Below are 14,559 nucleotides of genomic sequence, written 5' to 3'. Positions count from 1 at the left end.
CGGTTACCACATGACGGATACTGAGTACTTGTTGAATAAATTCATCCTGGATATCCTTGTGTACTTACTGCTCTTAAAAGCACGGTTCTAACCAGATCGTTTTCCCATTCAGTTGTTTTTAAGGCCCACCCTCTTTGCCTACCAAATGGCAATCACACAGGCAGCACGTCCGAGGCCTTCACTGTCCTGGCCTTACTCCCCAAATCCTCTGCTTTTCTCAGATTGACAGCTTCTTTTCACAGACATGCCTTTGCTTCATGCCCTGTGGTCACAGTCAGTGTTCTTTGTGGCCTTTCCTTCCCCCCCATCCACCCGCTTCCGTCAGAGCCCCTCCTCCCACTGTTGCTCGGCTTCTCGCACTCCTGCATTGCCCACAAGGCCCCTTGAAAACACACCTTCAGCTGGTCTGGTAGCTCCTCCAACAGCTCCCCGCGCTTGCCTTCTTCCCCGTCTGGTGTTGGTTGTAGCTCTCCCTGCTCTCTTTTACTGGGTCAGAACTCCTTTTCGTCGTGGAGGTCAATGAGCCGCTGTTGAATTTTTACTACACTCAGATTTATTTTATACATTTGGGTTTGCATTTTAACCCTAGTATTTGGGTACTTAATGAAGCATCAGCTGATTAGACTATTTCATGTCAATTGACTATGAAAGCTAATTGTGAGGGAACCTTTTTGAAAACAATTGCATTTAAGGAATTCATTTTGTTTCTTACACTATCACTTAGTTTATTACACTTTTAAAAATATTTTGTCATAGATATGTATGAGGCCATTTTATACCATTTTGAACATTCATTTAAGATGAAAATAACATTTGTGTGGTAATTACATAGCTAACATGAAAGTAATTTAAGATTTTAAGGTTTATAATGAAAAACTGGTAGTAGAACAGAGGTTCCGTAATCAAGATTTCTTTTTTCACAGTTATTATGATTTTATATTAAATAAAAAGGAAATTCTTAGTTACTGATTTTTAAACTATTTGAAACAGCTGAATCTTTTGGTTTCTCATTCAAGAATTAGGATGAGTAAGGACAGTTTTTCTTCTGTGGTTTACTTTTGTTGTTTTTGTTCCCTTAGTGACATTGCAGGAATGCTGCTGAAATCTACAGGAAGTTTTCTAGAATTTGGCTTACAGGAGAGCTGTGCAGAGTTTTGGACCAGTGCTGACGATGGCAGTGCTTCAGATGAAATAAGGTTGAAGTTGCATTTTCTCTCCTCTCCCATTTCTTACTTTGTGTATCTTTCCTCTTGTTAATGAGCCTGAAGTGAGCCTTGTTGAAACTAAATTGTGTTGGACTTTAAAAATTTGGGTAGTAGACCTGAAGGGGTTTGTTTATTACTGTATTGTCTTTTCGTATGATCTCTTAGTTGTGGTTTTATGTGAAATTTTCTTTGAAGGTGAACATAGAATCTGTTTAGCCTTATCAAAATAACGTCCTTAGAAAAGATGTAGTTTTAAGTTGACTAAAAATGAGTAGGGTAGAATTCATTCACGTGTTCGGGAATGTCTAATTAAATAATTGTTTCTGTCTTTAAAGCCTCTGAGCTGTCCATGAATACATCTGATTGACATTTGGTACATTTTGTTGTTTTTATACTTAGCTTGCCCCTTCTCTTGAACTTTAAGCTGAAGCACGTGAGACCATGGCTTGTTCATCAATTGCATTTCCTCTGACTCTGTGCAGCTAGAATTTAGGTTGACCCATGCTAAAGTGCTGTTTTTGTGGCGTATGTATCGGTCTTAACAGCTATTTTGTGGCCAGTTTTTAGCGATATCCTATGATTCAACTTTAGCAAGTGCTCAGGTGAACCAGCTTCTCTAGAGATGTTGTCTCTCACCTCCAAAATCTGATGGAAAACACATTTTAGGTTTCAGAACACTGGGAAGTCTTTATGTCAGGATTAAAGAAAGATGTTATCACATAACATAGATTCTTAGCTGGGAAAATACCGAGTAGCTGAGAAATGGAATGAGTCAGTTTGTAGAAGGCCTTGCAGTTTTGAATGCTAACATGGTAGATTCAGAATAAACACAAGAATTCAAGAATTAAGATGGTGAACCAGAGAATGGCTCTTATCATGCCCTGATTGTTCCCCCGGGATGGATCTAAAAAGTGGATTCACGTGCAGTAATGTGTGGGGCTGACTGTGCTGGCTCCGGAGAGCCCACGAGTGACTGTGCCCATCTCTCCCCAGGTCATAGCTCAGTGATGTCCCACTGGGAGATTGAAATCAGCTGTGATGGGAGAATTTACACCATGCACATTGGCAAACACCACTGTGGGGGCTGCCAGTTGTTAAATATTCACCAGCTCACTTACTAGATGTATTCCTCTTCAGTTACATTATAAGCTGACAGTCAAGACCATTGTTTCAAACTCCAAGATTTATCCTAATGAAATCTTTAGAAAATTGAGTGTATTGTTATTTGAAGGTTATTAAGTGTGCCCTACTTATTTAACAGATACAAGTATTTTCTAGAAAGAGTGGGGAGCAAGCATCTGAATATTTCAAATACATCCTCAGTAATTGTTTGCTTCTAAAATCTTCAGTCTTTATTAACGTATTTGGAATTTGCTTCATCTTTACTGTTACATATTTCTTGATGTACGGTAACGTATTCTAACTAGATTTCAACCACCTCTGCAGGAGGTCTGTCATAGAGATCAGCCGGGCCCTGAAGGAGCTGTTTCACGAAGCTAGAGAAAGAGCCTCCAAAGCGCTCGGATTTGCTAAAATGCTGAGGAAGGTGAGTTAACAATCCTGATTAATTATTATTTTTTTCTTATTTTTCTTTTATCTTATTTTTAAAAATACTAACCCTAAAGAAGTTTCTTTGTAACTGTGATCCTAGGACCTGGAAATAGCTGCAGAATTCATATTTTCAGCCCCAGTTGGAGACCTTCTGGAAGTCCTGAAATCAAAACAGTATGTGAAGGTAAGTAAGTAAGTAAGGTAAGGTGACAGTGTGTGAAGGTAGGTAATTGTTTTGTCTTTCTTACTCTAAAACAGGCAAACTTTTTCTTTAAGGTCTAGGTAGTGAGTATTTTAGGCTTTGCAGGCCATATGCTGGCCCCAGTTTTAAGACTATCCCATAATTTCCCAATGAAATCATTAGGAAAACAAAGTTTTTCATACTTGAGTTACTAACTGGTTTTAAGAATACAGATAAAGCCTCAACTGTTTACTCATACTATTTAATTTATTAGTTACACATATATTTAAAATAATGTATATAAAGTAATGTTGATTTTAAATAATTGTTTCGTTTTTCACCCTCACATTTCCTGAAACAATTCAAACTTTGTACATAAATCTTTGATATCAGTGTCCTGGCCATCACTGGAACCACTTTCTGAGTTCCTATCTTTGCTCTCATTTAAGTTGTTTGAGTTTAGTACTTTCAGAATCTGTGTATGATGATGTTACTGGAAATTTTATCCCACATTTATGTGTGACTTGCACAACATAATCACATATGCACCCCTTGTTAAAATGGTCTTTAAAAGACTTTTTATGATACCCCCACCAAGAATATAGTGGATCTGTATTAACATTTTTTGCCTTTTTACTAAGTCAGATGATTTTCTGTTTGGAAAGACATGATGCCGGCACAATCCCATGGGAGTCTTCTCCTTGTGCTGAAGACCCTGGTCGTCAGTGGCCACTGCAGCGTGTTCCTCTGTGGGGGCACCTTTCCATAAAAACGACATTGCAGTCACGTTGATTGAGGTCGCTTCAGGGACATTCTTCCCCTGATGAGTATTTCCTTAGTAGTTGAAAATAAAGAAATGGAAGGATGCCCTATAAGTGGAGAAACTTTACAAAGCCTCTCCACCAGTATATTCACATGTTCTCTCTTCCACTCTGTCCTCCAGTGACATGGAACATCCATGGATTCACCTAACTGCAGATTGAAAATATTTAGGGAAAAAAAATTCCTGAAAGTTTCAAAAAGGAAAACTTGAATTTGCAGCATTTTGGCAACTATTTACATAGTATTTACATTGTAACTATTTACATAGCATTTACATTATACTGTAGGTAATCTAGAGATGATTTAAAGTATGTGGGAGGATGTGCTAGGTTATATGCAAATACTCTGCCATTTTCCCTACGGGACGTGAGTGTCCACAGATTTTGGTATCCGAGGGGGTCTTGGAGCCGACTCTCTGTGGATGCTCAGGGACCGCTGTGCTTGCCCTGCCCCTCATTGCGCTAGGTAGTGCCTTTCCCACATCTCCTTTCAAACCCGCTTGTCTTTCTCTAGTGTTTTTTTAAATGGCATTTCTATAATATATGACGTTCTTTAATTTGAGATTTTGGGTTTCTTTTTCAGGTACAAATTCCTGGTTTAGAAAACTTGCAAGTATTTGTTCCAGACACTCTTGCAGAGGAGAAGAGTATTATTTTGCAGTTACTCAATGCAGCTGCTGGAAAGGACTGCTCAAAAGATTCAGATGAAGTACTGATTGACGCCTACCTGCTTCTAACCAAACACAGTGATCTCACTCAGGATTCAGACGACAGCTGGGCCACGTGGGAGGCACAGCCTGTCAAAATTGTGCCTCAGGTGGAGACTGTGGACACCTTGAGAAGCATGCAGGTGTGGCCCAGTCCCAGTCCTCTCCCGCCTCTCCCCCACCACCCACCTTGAAGCAGTAGTGCTTACTTAAAATACTTTAAGGAAAAGTGAATTTTTAGGAGCTTATGAATGATTAGTTTTGTTGTCTCAAGTATCCACTTCCCTGAAGTATACCTTGATGTTTTAATAGGTAGTTTTGTAGCACTACTTGTACTAAAATATTCCATCAGATTCTTTGAATATGTTAAATTATACTGGGATATTTGAAATATTTTATTTATATCTTTCCTTACTTCAGGCATGTATGTAGTTAGGTCTGACTACTCACAGTCTAGAAGGAATTTTCTTACTCATTTAATTTGTAGTTCCAGAAATCCCAGTTCTCCAAGTGCTCTGGTTTACTGGCTACTTAGCTTTCATTTTTGTAGTAAAGGATCTCAGCTACCTAATAGGGTCCCAGGACAATTTATAAAACTCATTAATTAAAACTGTTAGGGGCCACCTCCTGTGTTCTCTGTGCAGCTCTGGGGCACAGACGGTGAGTGCCTGCGTGTCCCTCACACACAGCCTGACCAGAGCTGAGCACACCAGCTGGCTGGCCCCTCAGGTCTGCATGTCTGCTTTTCCTCTGGGATTCTCTCTCTTGGTGAATGGTGCTCTGTCCACTCAATTATTTAAACCAGAATGTGACAGTTCATATAAATTCAGCCTCCCACCCTTCCACTTAATCACTGGCCTCAGCAACCTAAAGCATTTGTAATAAATGACTCTTTCCCTGTATCCCCAGAGCCGCTCCCTCAGACCTGTCAGCCCTTTCTTGAACTGTTGCAGGGTCCCACTTTTAGTTTCCCTACTTCAATCCTTGCCTTCCCTCCTCGAATTCTATATGTTTGCTTGTTTTGATACTTCAAGAATGATGCTTATAATTCACACATCTCATCACAGGTCTACTCAAAGTACTGCAATGATCATCACTTAAACAGTAAAAATCATAAAGTCTTGATTTCTGTCTCATTCAAGGCCTCTCATCTCATCCCACTCTTATTCCTGCATTTTCCATCTTCACCTGTGGCTTCAGCACACACACACACAGACACACACACATACACACACAGCCCTAGGACTGTTGAGTTACTTGAGTTCCAGGATATTTCAGAGACATGACGCTCACATAATCCCATGGGATTCTCACCATTGCACTGGAGATCTCAGCCGCCAGTGCCCACTGCAGTGTGTTGCTCTGTGGGAGGAGCTTTGCTTGACAGCTACTTTCTGATCAGATGGCTGCTGGCCTGGTGGCCCTGAGATTGGTGGTGTTTGGGGACTGGGAGCTGAACTAGATGGAAGACAGTAACTGGGTCTGTGTTTAAGCGTGTGCTTGATTTCCCTCCCAGGTGGATAATCTTTTGCTAGTTGTCATGGAGTCTGCACATCTCATAATTCAGAGAAAAGCTTTCCAGCAGTCCATTGAAGGTCTCATGACCCTGCGCCAGGAGCAGACGTCCAGTCAGCCGGTCATCGCCAAAGCTTTGCAGCAGCTGAAGGTACTTCACTGTCAGCTCTACCTTAGCTGACTTATTTGCTAAAGATGTGAAGATGCCAGGGGAGAATCCGTGTCTTATAGTTTAATATCACTCAAGGGACTTTGTTTCTTAACTTGTCCTCTCTTCCCAGTACACATTTTCCCATGTCTAAGTTAAAAATCTCCCGGATCTTTCCTGAAACTGTAGAATGTTAGACTGGACGGGATAACAATTCGAACAGTTGTGTGACTTCTTAATGTTCGTGTGCCTGGTTAATATTGGAATTTAGGTCTCTTCATTCCTAATCCAAATTTATTCCTCCTTTAGCAGTTACCAGTATTTACTAGAGTTACCTTGAATCTACAATGTGTAATTTGAAAGAAGATTTATGTAGTCTTTTATTTAACAGACGATTCAGCCACAGTGATTGTTTTAGAGAAAGCCAGTTGTAGAAAGGTCTTCAGAGCTCATGACGGGCCAGAGCCTCGCCGTCTCTTCCCATCATTTCCTGTTTTCACTGCTTTCTATTTTGTATTCTATTCATCGGTCTTGGTCCATCTGCAATTTTCCACAGGTCGTCAGTTACGTCTTCTCTGTCACATTAAGGCTTGACTTCTTAAAGCAGGACTTCTTGAAATTAGAAGTATTTTGATAAATACTCATTTTTCTTCTGTCAGTCTGATTTGTCTTATTTATCTGTAAGCGTTCTTGCTTATGGATTGTCATCCCATTCTAATGCCAGGGCAGGGGACTTTTGTTTTTTCTTTTAGTTTGAATCAGTGTACTCTGGAGAGGACACAATTTTATGTAACATGTTGGTTATTCTTGAGCTTAAGGAACTTACAGCCTTAAGGACCTGAACTCTCATGTAAAGTACAGAGGAGGGAGAGATTAGATCCTCCTGGTAACATCTAGGAATTGCCACCATGGAGGCATTTCAAAAGATGTAAATTGGGAAGGGACTAATATGAGAAACATCTGGGCCTCAGTGTCCATGGACCAGGGTTATGAGAATAACCTGTGGTCTGATGTGTTGGATCTTGGTGTATACAGTGGAAAGAAGTGGGAGAGAAGGCTGGTAAAATCAAGTGGGCAAAAATCAGGCTGTTGAGAGATCTTGGATTTTATTCTGTAGCCTCAGTGAATGTTGAAGATTCAGGAAGAATATTTTGGAATAATATATAGGGGAATTGCCTGATAGAGACTGTGTGTACACATGAATGTGTTTAAGGGTGTGTGGAAAGAGTACCCCATTTGGAGCTATTGTAGTATTGATTAGGAGAGACAACAAAACTTGAACTAGGGCAGAGTTTCTCGGCCTCCATACTGTTGACATTTTGGGTCAATCAGTAATTCTTTGTTTTGGGGAGCTGTCCTGTGTGTTGTAAGATGTCTGGCAACATCCCTGGGCTCAACCCAAAAGATGTCAGAAGATTTCACACACACACTCCCCCTACATCCCCTTGTTTGGACAACAAAAAATATATCCAGACATTGCAAGTGTCCCCTGGGGTGATAAACTTGGCCCCAGTTGAGGACCCTTGGGCTAGGGAGTAGCCAGGGACAAGAAGAAGAGTATGACTTGATACATTGTGGGGTCATTAGAAACACATCGTTAGTTCACTCTGAGGGATTGGATCCATATTCACAGCTGTGCAGACACCGAGGGCAGAAAACAGCTGGCAGCGGACATGGAGACATGTTGAAGCTGTAAGCGTCTGTGCAGAGACCACGTTGTAATTAGGCGTTCTTCTTTAAGTGGATTGTTTCCCTCTTGTATTTCGTAGGATTTTAAGAATACCTAATACAGATAAAGATGAAAATACTATAATATTTTCTAATTTTGGTCATTCCTTTTGAATAACCAAAATGAATACGGCTGAAGGACATTGCAGTGGTTGATGTCTGTGTGATGATGAAAGAAATCTTCCTCTAGCATGCAGTAGGTACTGTGCGGTTCGTTTCGTTTTGGATTAATTATGGTTTGGGACTCTTTAGAATGATGCCTTAGAGCTTTGCAACAGAATCAGCGCTGCCATTGACCGAGTGGCCCACATGTTCACTTCAGAATTCGACGCTGAGGCTGAGGAGTCCGAGTCCGCCACGCTGCAGCAGTACTACCGGGAAGCCATGATTCAGGGCTACAATTTTGGGTTCGAGGTAGGTACGAAATAAGAGGAAAAACAGCGCAGTTCTGCAGTTGCTTTGTAATTTACTTATAAAATGTATTAGGATTCTCGTGCAGCAGACGTCACGATCTCGTTGTTGTAATCACAGCTTAGCTAGGAACGTCATCTCACTCCGCTGCCGCGTATCAGAAACGTTGCTCTACTTTTAAACTGTCGGATGGTTACCCTGTTTTTATTTTGTGTTTACAACTATCCACTTGTATTTAAAACCCTACTTTAAGAGATGTTTAATGTCCTAAAAGCATATTCTTAATTTAAATTTATAAGTAAAACACTTGTGAAATGGCATTTTAAGACATATTCTCTATAGCTGAATATATATATATATATATATATAAATAAAACTGAATATAACTGAGCATGAATATACTCTTCAGAATATGTAAAGGTCACTGGCATTTGCTTTTTGTTTTTAGAAAAGTGATGTTTTAAACAGACGTGGCATTACAGCGTTTAGGCATTTGTATAATTGTTTTCTTCTTAATTTTGATGCACATGAAATCTTCTTACAGTATCACAAAGAAGTGGTTCGCTTGATGTCTGGCGAGTTTAGACAGAAGATAGGAGACAAGTATATAAGCTTTGCCCGGAAGTGGATGAATTACGTCCTAACTAAGTGTGAGAGCGGTAGAGGCACAAGACCCAGGTAACGAGCACGTAGGTGGTTTCCTTCATGTGGGATTGGTGGTCTTGCGTCCTTACATTTTATGTGGAAGTTCTGAGCAGATGACACAGAAAGGAGCATTTTGAACTCTTTGGTGATCAGGTTTTTTTCTTTCTTTCTCTTTTCTTTAAATAAGCCTGTTTACATGAACTCTCTATGACTCTTGGAAAACATTTAAAAAAAAATTTGTTCCCAAATGAGTACTCTTTAAGGAGTTCACATTCTCCCTGGACAGGCCCTCCTGACTGCTAATCTTCTTTCCTCCTTCATGAAATTTACACCTGTTATTTAGTATAAATGGAAAACAAATTGGTAGCCAGTTCCTTGATGAAGAAGCCATTTTTGTCTTTCTCAAAACACACTGTAAACTTACTCCCCGAGGGATGTATAGACAAAGAAATGTACTTTGTCCTAGATAGTAATTTTCCAGTCAGATTGTTCTTCAGTATCGTATAGATTAAAACTGCCACGGCATTTGCTGGATTGTTTTGTGATTACTGAACTTTTTCCCTGTTACAGATGGGCAACTCAAGGTTTCGACTTCCTGCAAGCTATTGAACCTGCTTTTATTTCAGCTCTACCAGAAGATGACTTCCTGGTATGGGATATTAAGTTTTTTCCCTTAAAAAACAAGTAAATTGATCACTCTTATTCCTGATTGTGTATCTTTTTGTTAATTTAATAGTGCTTCTTAAATATTTTCACATAATTGTGATGATGAGGCTGAGGAGTTAAAGCACTCTTAATAGTGTGTGAGACATTCAGTGCGCTTTTCCCTTTACAGCAGTATTGTTCAGCTAAGTCAGTGTGCAGTTGGTCGTGCAGCCTGCGTTGACATTTGTCAGTTTTGTGTTTTATAAAGTGCTGCTGCTTCTTAGCAGCTTAGTGAGGAACAGGGGAGAGCTGTTTCAGTTCGGTGCGTGTCATTTGAGAGCATAATGCCAAAGGTTAAATATTATCAATTCTGTCAGATCAAAAGGACACTGTTCAAATGTGAATTCATTCATTTTAGCCTCCAGACAGTAGAGATGATTACAGAAGTAGAAGTTCCTCGCTTATACACATCATTGCATGATAGGGAACTGAATAGCAGTTTGCTTTTACTTATGAAAGTGGAGTGTCTGTTATCTTAAGTTATGTGCAGTTTGTGTTTGATTTATGTTATACCTATTTTCTTTTTTTTGAGAATATAAGTGTTTTATTCTTCGTTAAAAAGCTTATCAAGAGCAGTTTGAACAATGTCTTCTCATTCTGTAGCTTTTTTTTCTTCCTTTTTCAGTTTTATTAGGTAAAATTACTACAGTTCGTCTACATACACACATTGCATGTAAACCCATATGAACAGTACACTGCACTGTACCTGTTTTCTTTTAAAGTAACTTTGAAAGCATTTTCTTAAGGATAGCATGTTTCTTTTAAATATACCGAAAGGTTAATTGGTGCTACTAATATAATTGAGAGAGTGTACATTTTTCTCTCCTCCTGTCCCGTTTCCTTTGGTTTCTAGAGTTTGCAAGCCTTGATGAATGAATGCATCGGCCACGTGATAGGAAAGCCACACAGCCCTATTACAGGTTTGTACCTTGGTGAGACAGCAGTTAAAGTGTTTCTCCTGGAACCTGCTGGTTTGGGTGAGCACGTTGTCTTACAATTGCAGTCATTTAAAATGGTATAGAGGTTCTGTAAGAATATTCAGGAAAATGACAATGAAAGTTCTAGGAATGAGGTGTGTATCTATAGAGAACTCCACAGTAGTCGTTCTCAATTAGCAGGAAGGTTAGAATGCCAACACCAGGTGTTCTGTGCTTGCCAACAGTGTTACTACATTTTTTTTCCTTTTTTGGTGCATCAACATTCCCATTCTGTTCTCCTCCTTAAATTCTTTTCTTTTGGGGAGGAAAGACTTGGAGAAAATAGTTGTCTGTGAGCAGCTAGGGCCTTTCTTGATGGAGGTGGGTGAGGATGATTGTTCTGCCCGCCCTTCCGCACCTGTTGGAGGAGAACGAGCTAGCTTCCTCGCAGCTTCCCAGGTGCCCATTCCTCTCTAACATAGAATATTTCTGATTGGTTTTCCCTCCATTCCTATTTGGTTTTACTATGAAAAAAAGTTAAGTTCTTCCATAATATACTTAAATTGCAGTTTTAAGTTACAGTTAATACATAGTTTTACAGTGTATGTTGAAATTTAAAATGTGTATTAGAAAAAGGCTGTCTGACCCCATTCTTGAGATAGTAAACAAAAACAAAACTGCATTTTTATGTAATAAATACCCAAAAATGAAAACTTAGAAATTTTAAACAATTACAATTACACAAAATAAAATAATTCATAAATGGTAAATGTAAAGTGAGCAGCAGCTGTATCTTAAAGGGTACTTGCTAGCTGCTCAGCGTTTAGGAGACCAGGTTTTAGTGCTTCGTTCTTTGTCTTTAAAGTTCACTCAGTTTATTCCTCTTTCTCACAAGGCAGCTATGAAATGAAAGTTACCATTTGTAAAACTGCTCGAACATTCTATGTAAAACATACTGTATTCTTTCAAACTTTTGATTAAGCATACTGTCATAAGTACTTCGATTTTCTGACTTCTCAAAATATTTCTCTAAAAGTACATGATCAATAATTCAGTAAAAATTACTTTAAAATATTTTATTACGTAAGAAATCATATTCATTGTAGAAAAAACTACAGTGTAGAAACATATGTAAAAAAATGTAGACAACGTACACATGGGAAAATATTACAAAAGGAAAAACCTCTTCCCACTTGCGCAGCCCAGGGGTGATCCCTGCTACCCGGCGAGGCACTCGCTGTGCTCTGCCTCCCCCACCCTGCGGGGCACAGGCGGTCAACAGCGCTCCCTGCAGGCGTGAGCTGCCCTTCGTCCTCTCAGCCACGGGGGTGGTGGAGACAGCCCTGGACTGGGAGCCAGGTGGACTTGGGGCCGCTCATTTAACATCTCTGAGCCTCCCCTTCTAGTGCTTAACACCAGACGCTAATGAGGCTTCAGGAGGTGATGACACTTTGTTATTACCTGAAGTGTTCTGCACGTGGCGGGAGTCGTCATTTAGTTTTGTGCTCTTTCCTTAGAGGGAAATTAATGAAGGTGAGAGAACATTGGTGTTACTCTTCTGCTTGCTTGTTTCTCTCCCTCTGCTCTATGCTTGTAACTAATGATAACAGTCTAGTATATAAGCTTCTGTATTTTCCGTTTGCTCGTGTAGTTACACAGATGCATTCTACCATACCTTTCTTTATGCCCATGAAATCACACAAGCATAGCATTGTTTGTTTTCCTGGCATTTACTGCATAAAAACTGGATCACGCTGGATATTAACCTCTTGCTTTTCCTATCTGACAAGTATAGAAATCCCTCCATGTCAACAGGGTTCCATCCAATTCATTCTCTTCAGCATTTGTGTTGTGTCCATAGGGACGTACAATTCTTTCCACCATGTCCTTATGGACGTTTGTTAGTTTTGCCACAAAAAAAATCTCTATAATAAATGTTTACCACTAGTGAAATTTGAGCATCTATTTTATGTTTATTGGCCATTTGGATTTTCTTTTTAATGAAGTAGCACAGTTTTACAACAATTAGATATATGTACTCTTTAAAGAAACACTCTTTTTCATGCATGAAGGATGTTAAAGTTGTATGCATGTGTTTTAACAGAATGTCTTTATTTTATACCTTCATGGGAAAAGTTTGTGGTAATGTTTGATTCAGTAGTTCTCAGAATGTTTGCTGAATTAAAGATATCACCATTCTCAGCAAAACACTTGTTATTTTTTTCTTCTTGCCTTTGTTGCTGTTGGATTTCTTCCGTTTAGCATTGTAATAGTTGAGATAATGAGCCAGAGACACAAATTACCTGAATTTCTTCTTAATAATTACTTGATTTTTTTTTTTTTGCAAGTTTTCCCTTCAGATCTCTTCATTTTTGGTACTTCTGTCTTCCTATGTAATGTTATTAAAGGTAAACAAACAAAAATGAGGAAGAAAGAACTATTTCCATTTAGGATAAAACATATTTGGAATAAAACATATGTAGACTAAAATTATTAATATATGAAGAGAAAGTAAGACATTTTAAAAAACTAAGAAGAGTTTCAAACAAAATTAAAAATAAGAGGAAAATGTATTAGGGAAAATTAGACGAAGTGTAATACCATGTTCCTGACTGGTTACATCTAGGGATTGGGAAAGTAGAATTGTCAGCGTTTTTGCAATTACTAGGAAAGGTGCCTTAAATTTTGCTAAAAGAAACGGTTTTATCTAGTTTTTAAATTTTGTTTTAAATTTTATCCACATTTACCTTCTACCAGAATATTTAAAAAGAGAAGAGAACATGTTCTGAAAAAAACCAATTTAAACTGTGCCCACCCTCCTCATTTGGTTTAAAGGAATCAAATAAAACTCTAGGTACTCGGGAAAATGACAGTGACCCCTCCCCAACTCAGGACCTGTTGAAGTGTCACCAGACTCTTTAAAAGTGCAGGCAACGTAAGGAACTCCTTTGTAGTAGAGAGATGCCACGTAAGCTACATTTCATCCGTCTCTAAAATAGGTCACATCATCGGTTCCATACACATTATGTATGTTTCACGCCAGGATTTTAAAAATGTTTTTAATGGAAAAAAGTTTGAACGTGTAATAGAACTTTATTAACTTTCAGAAAGTGATATTTTCCTCATATTTATGTATGTAATATAATTTTCTTACTTAGATAAATGGTTTTATTTTGATCACCAGCAAAAGTCAGCCACCTCCCATTTCCACTGAATTGCCTGGTTTGACAGTTTTCTGCTGGCCCTTTAACAAGTTGCACTTGTCGCTCTTTCCCCTGGCAGCCATTCATCGGAACAGCCCCCGTCCTGTGAAGGTGCCTCGATGCCACAGCGACCCTCCTAACCCCCATCTAATTATCCCCACGCCAGAGGGATTCAGGTATTGGGCGCTTATCTAGTCATGTGCTTTATGCATTCTTCTCTGATGAGCATGCTAATACTCTGAGAGCTGCTGATGCTTGCTCTGATAACTAAGCATTTTTTTCTGTGTTCTTGTTTATACGTTTTTTAAAACTCTTTTTTTCGTTATCTTGAGGATATACCACATTGCCTTAGTTGCAAAAGAAGAAGACACGCAAATTTAAAATAGACTTGAACCTTTCAAGATAACTTAGCCTCTCAGCTTATTTATAACCTCAAGCTACTAAATGCTTTCCAGCTTTGGAATAATTCTTTCTCTTTCTTTGAAAAATAACTTTAGGGAAACAAATTCATACTATGCACAAAGCATAGTAAACATTTGAAACATTTGAAACTAAATGCCAGTTTAAAAGTGGAGGGAAAACCGGAGTGACCCTTTCAGTTTTGACTTTTTTGTGTGTATATAACTACGGAGCAACTTAAATACTAAAGTGAGTTCTGAAACTCTAGTACATTCAGAATACTTGCCTTGAATGTGGTGGCATTTCTGCATCTTGAGGTATCAAGCATCCTTTCTCCCCTGTATACTCAGTTTTTCAAAGTTAATTTATTCAACAGTATTTCCAAGGAAAGGACAGCAGTTTTTAAATAGTGTGAAATTAGTT

General features: G+C 38.9%; 1 protein-coding gene across 3 annotated transcripts in view; it reads left to right on the top strand.

Annotated features, from left to right (window-relative positions):
- Nucleotides 1–14,559, top strand: part of MAP3K4 (mitogen-activated protein kinase kinase kinase 4) — a 102,979-nt gene that overhangs the window by 71,510 nt on the left and 16,910 nt on the right. For all 3 annotated transcript variants that reach the window (XM_074368039.1, XM_074368040.1, XM_074368041.1), the window contains exons 7-16: nt 1,080–1,196; nt 2,652–2,751; nt 2,857–2,940; nt 4,342–4,608; nt 5,982–6,131; nt 8,109–8,270; nt 8,812–8,945; nt 9,483–9,561; nt 10,471–10,537; nt 13,817–13,913. In XM_074368039.1, coding sequence (XP_074224140.1) covers nt 1,080–1,196; nt 2,652–2,751; nt 2,857–2,940; nt 4,342–4,608; nt 5,982–6,131; nt 8,109–8,270; nt 8,812–8,945; nt 9,483–9,561; nt 10,471–10,537; nt 13,817–13,913 — 1,257 coding nt within the window. The remainder of the gene's footprint in view (nt 1–1,079; nt 1,197–2,651; nt 2,752–2,856; nt 2,941–4,341; nt 4,609–5,981; nt 6,132–8,108; nt 8,271–8,811; nt 8,946–9,482; nt 9,562–10,470; nt 10,538–13,816; nt 13,914–14,559) is intronic.

The sequence above is a fragment of the Camelus bactrianus genome, chromosome 8 (genome assembly GCF_048773025.1).
Source record: "Camelus bactrianus isolate YW-2024 breed Bactrian camel chromosome 8, ASM4877302v1, whole genome shotgun sequence".
Classification (NCBI taxonomy): domain Eukaryota; kingdom Metazoa; phylum Chordata; class Mammalia; order Artiodactyla; family Camelidae; genus Camelus; species Camelus bactrianus.
The sequence above is the reverse complement of the archived record's forward strand: the minus strand, read 5'-3'. Positions and strand labels throughout refer to the sequence as shown.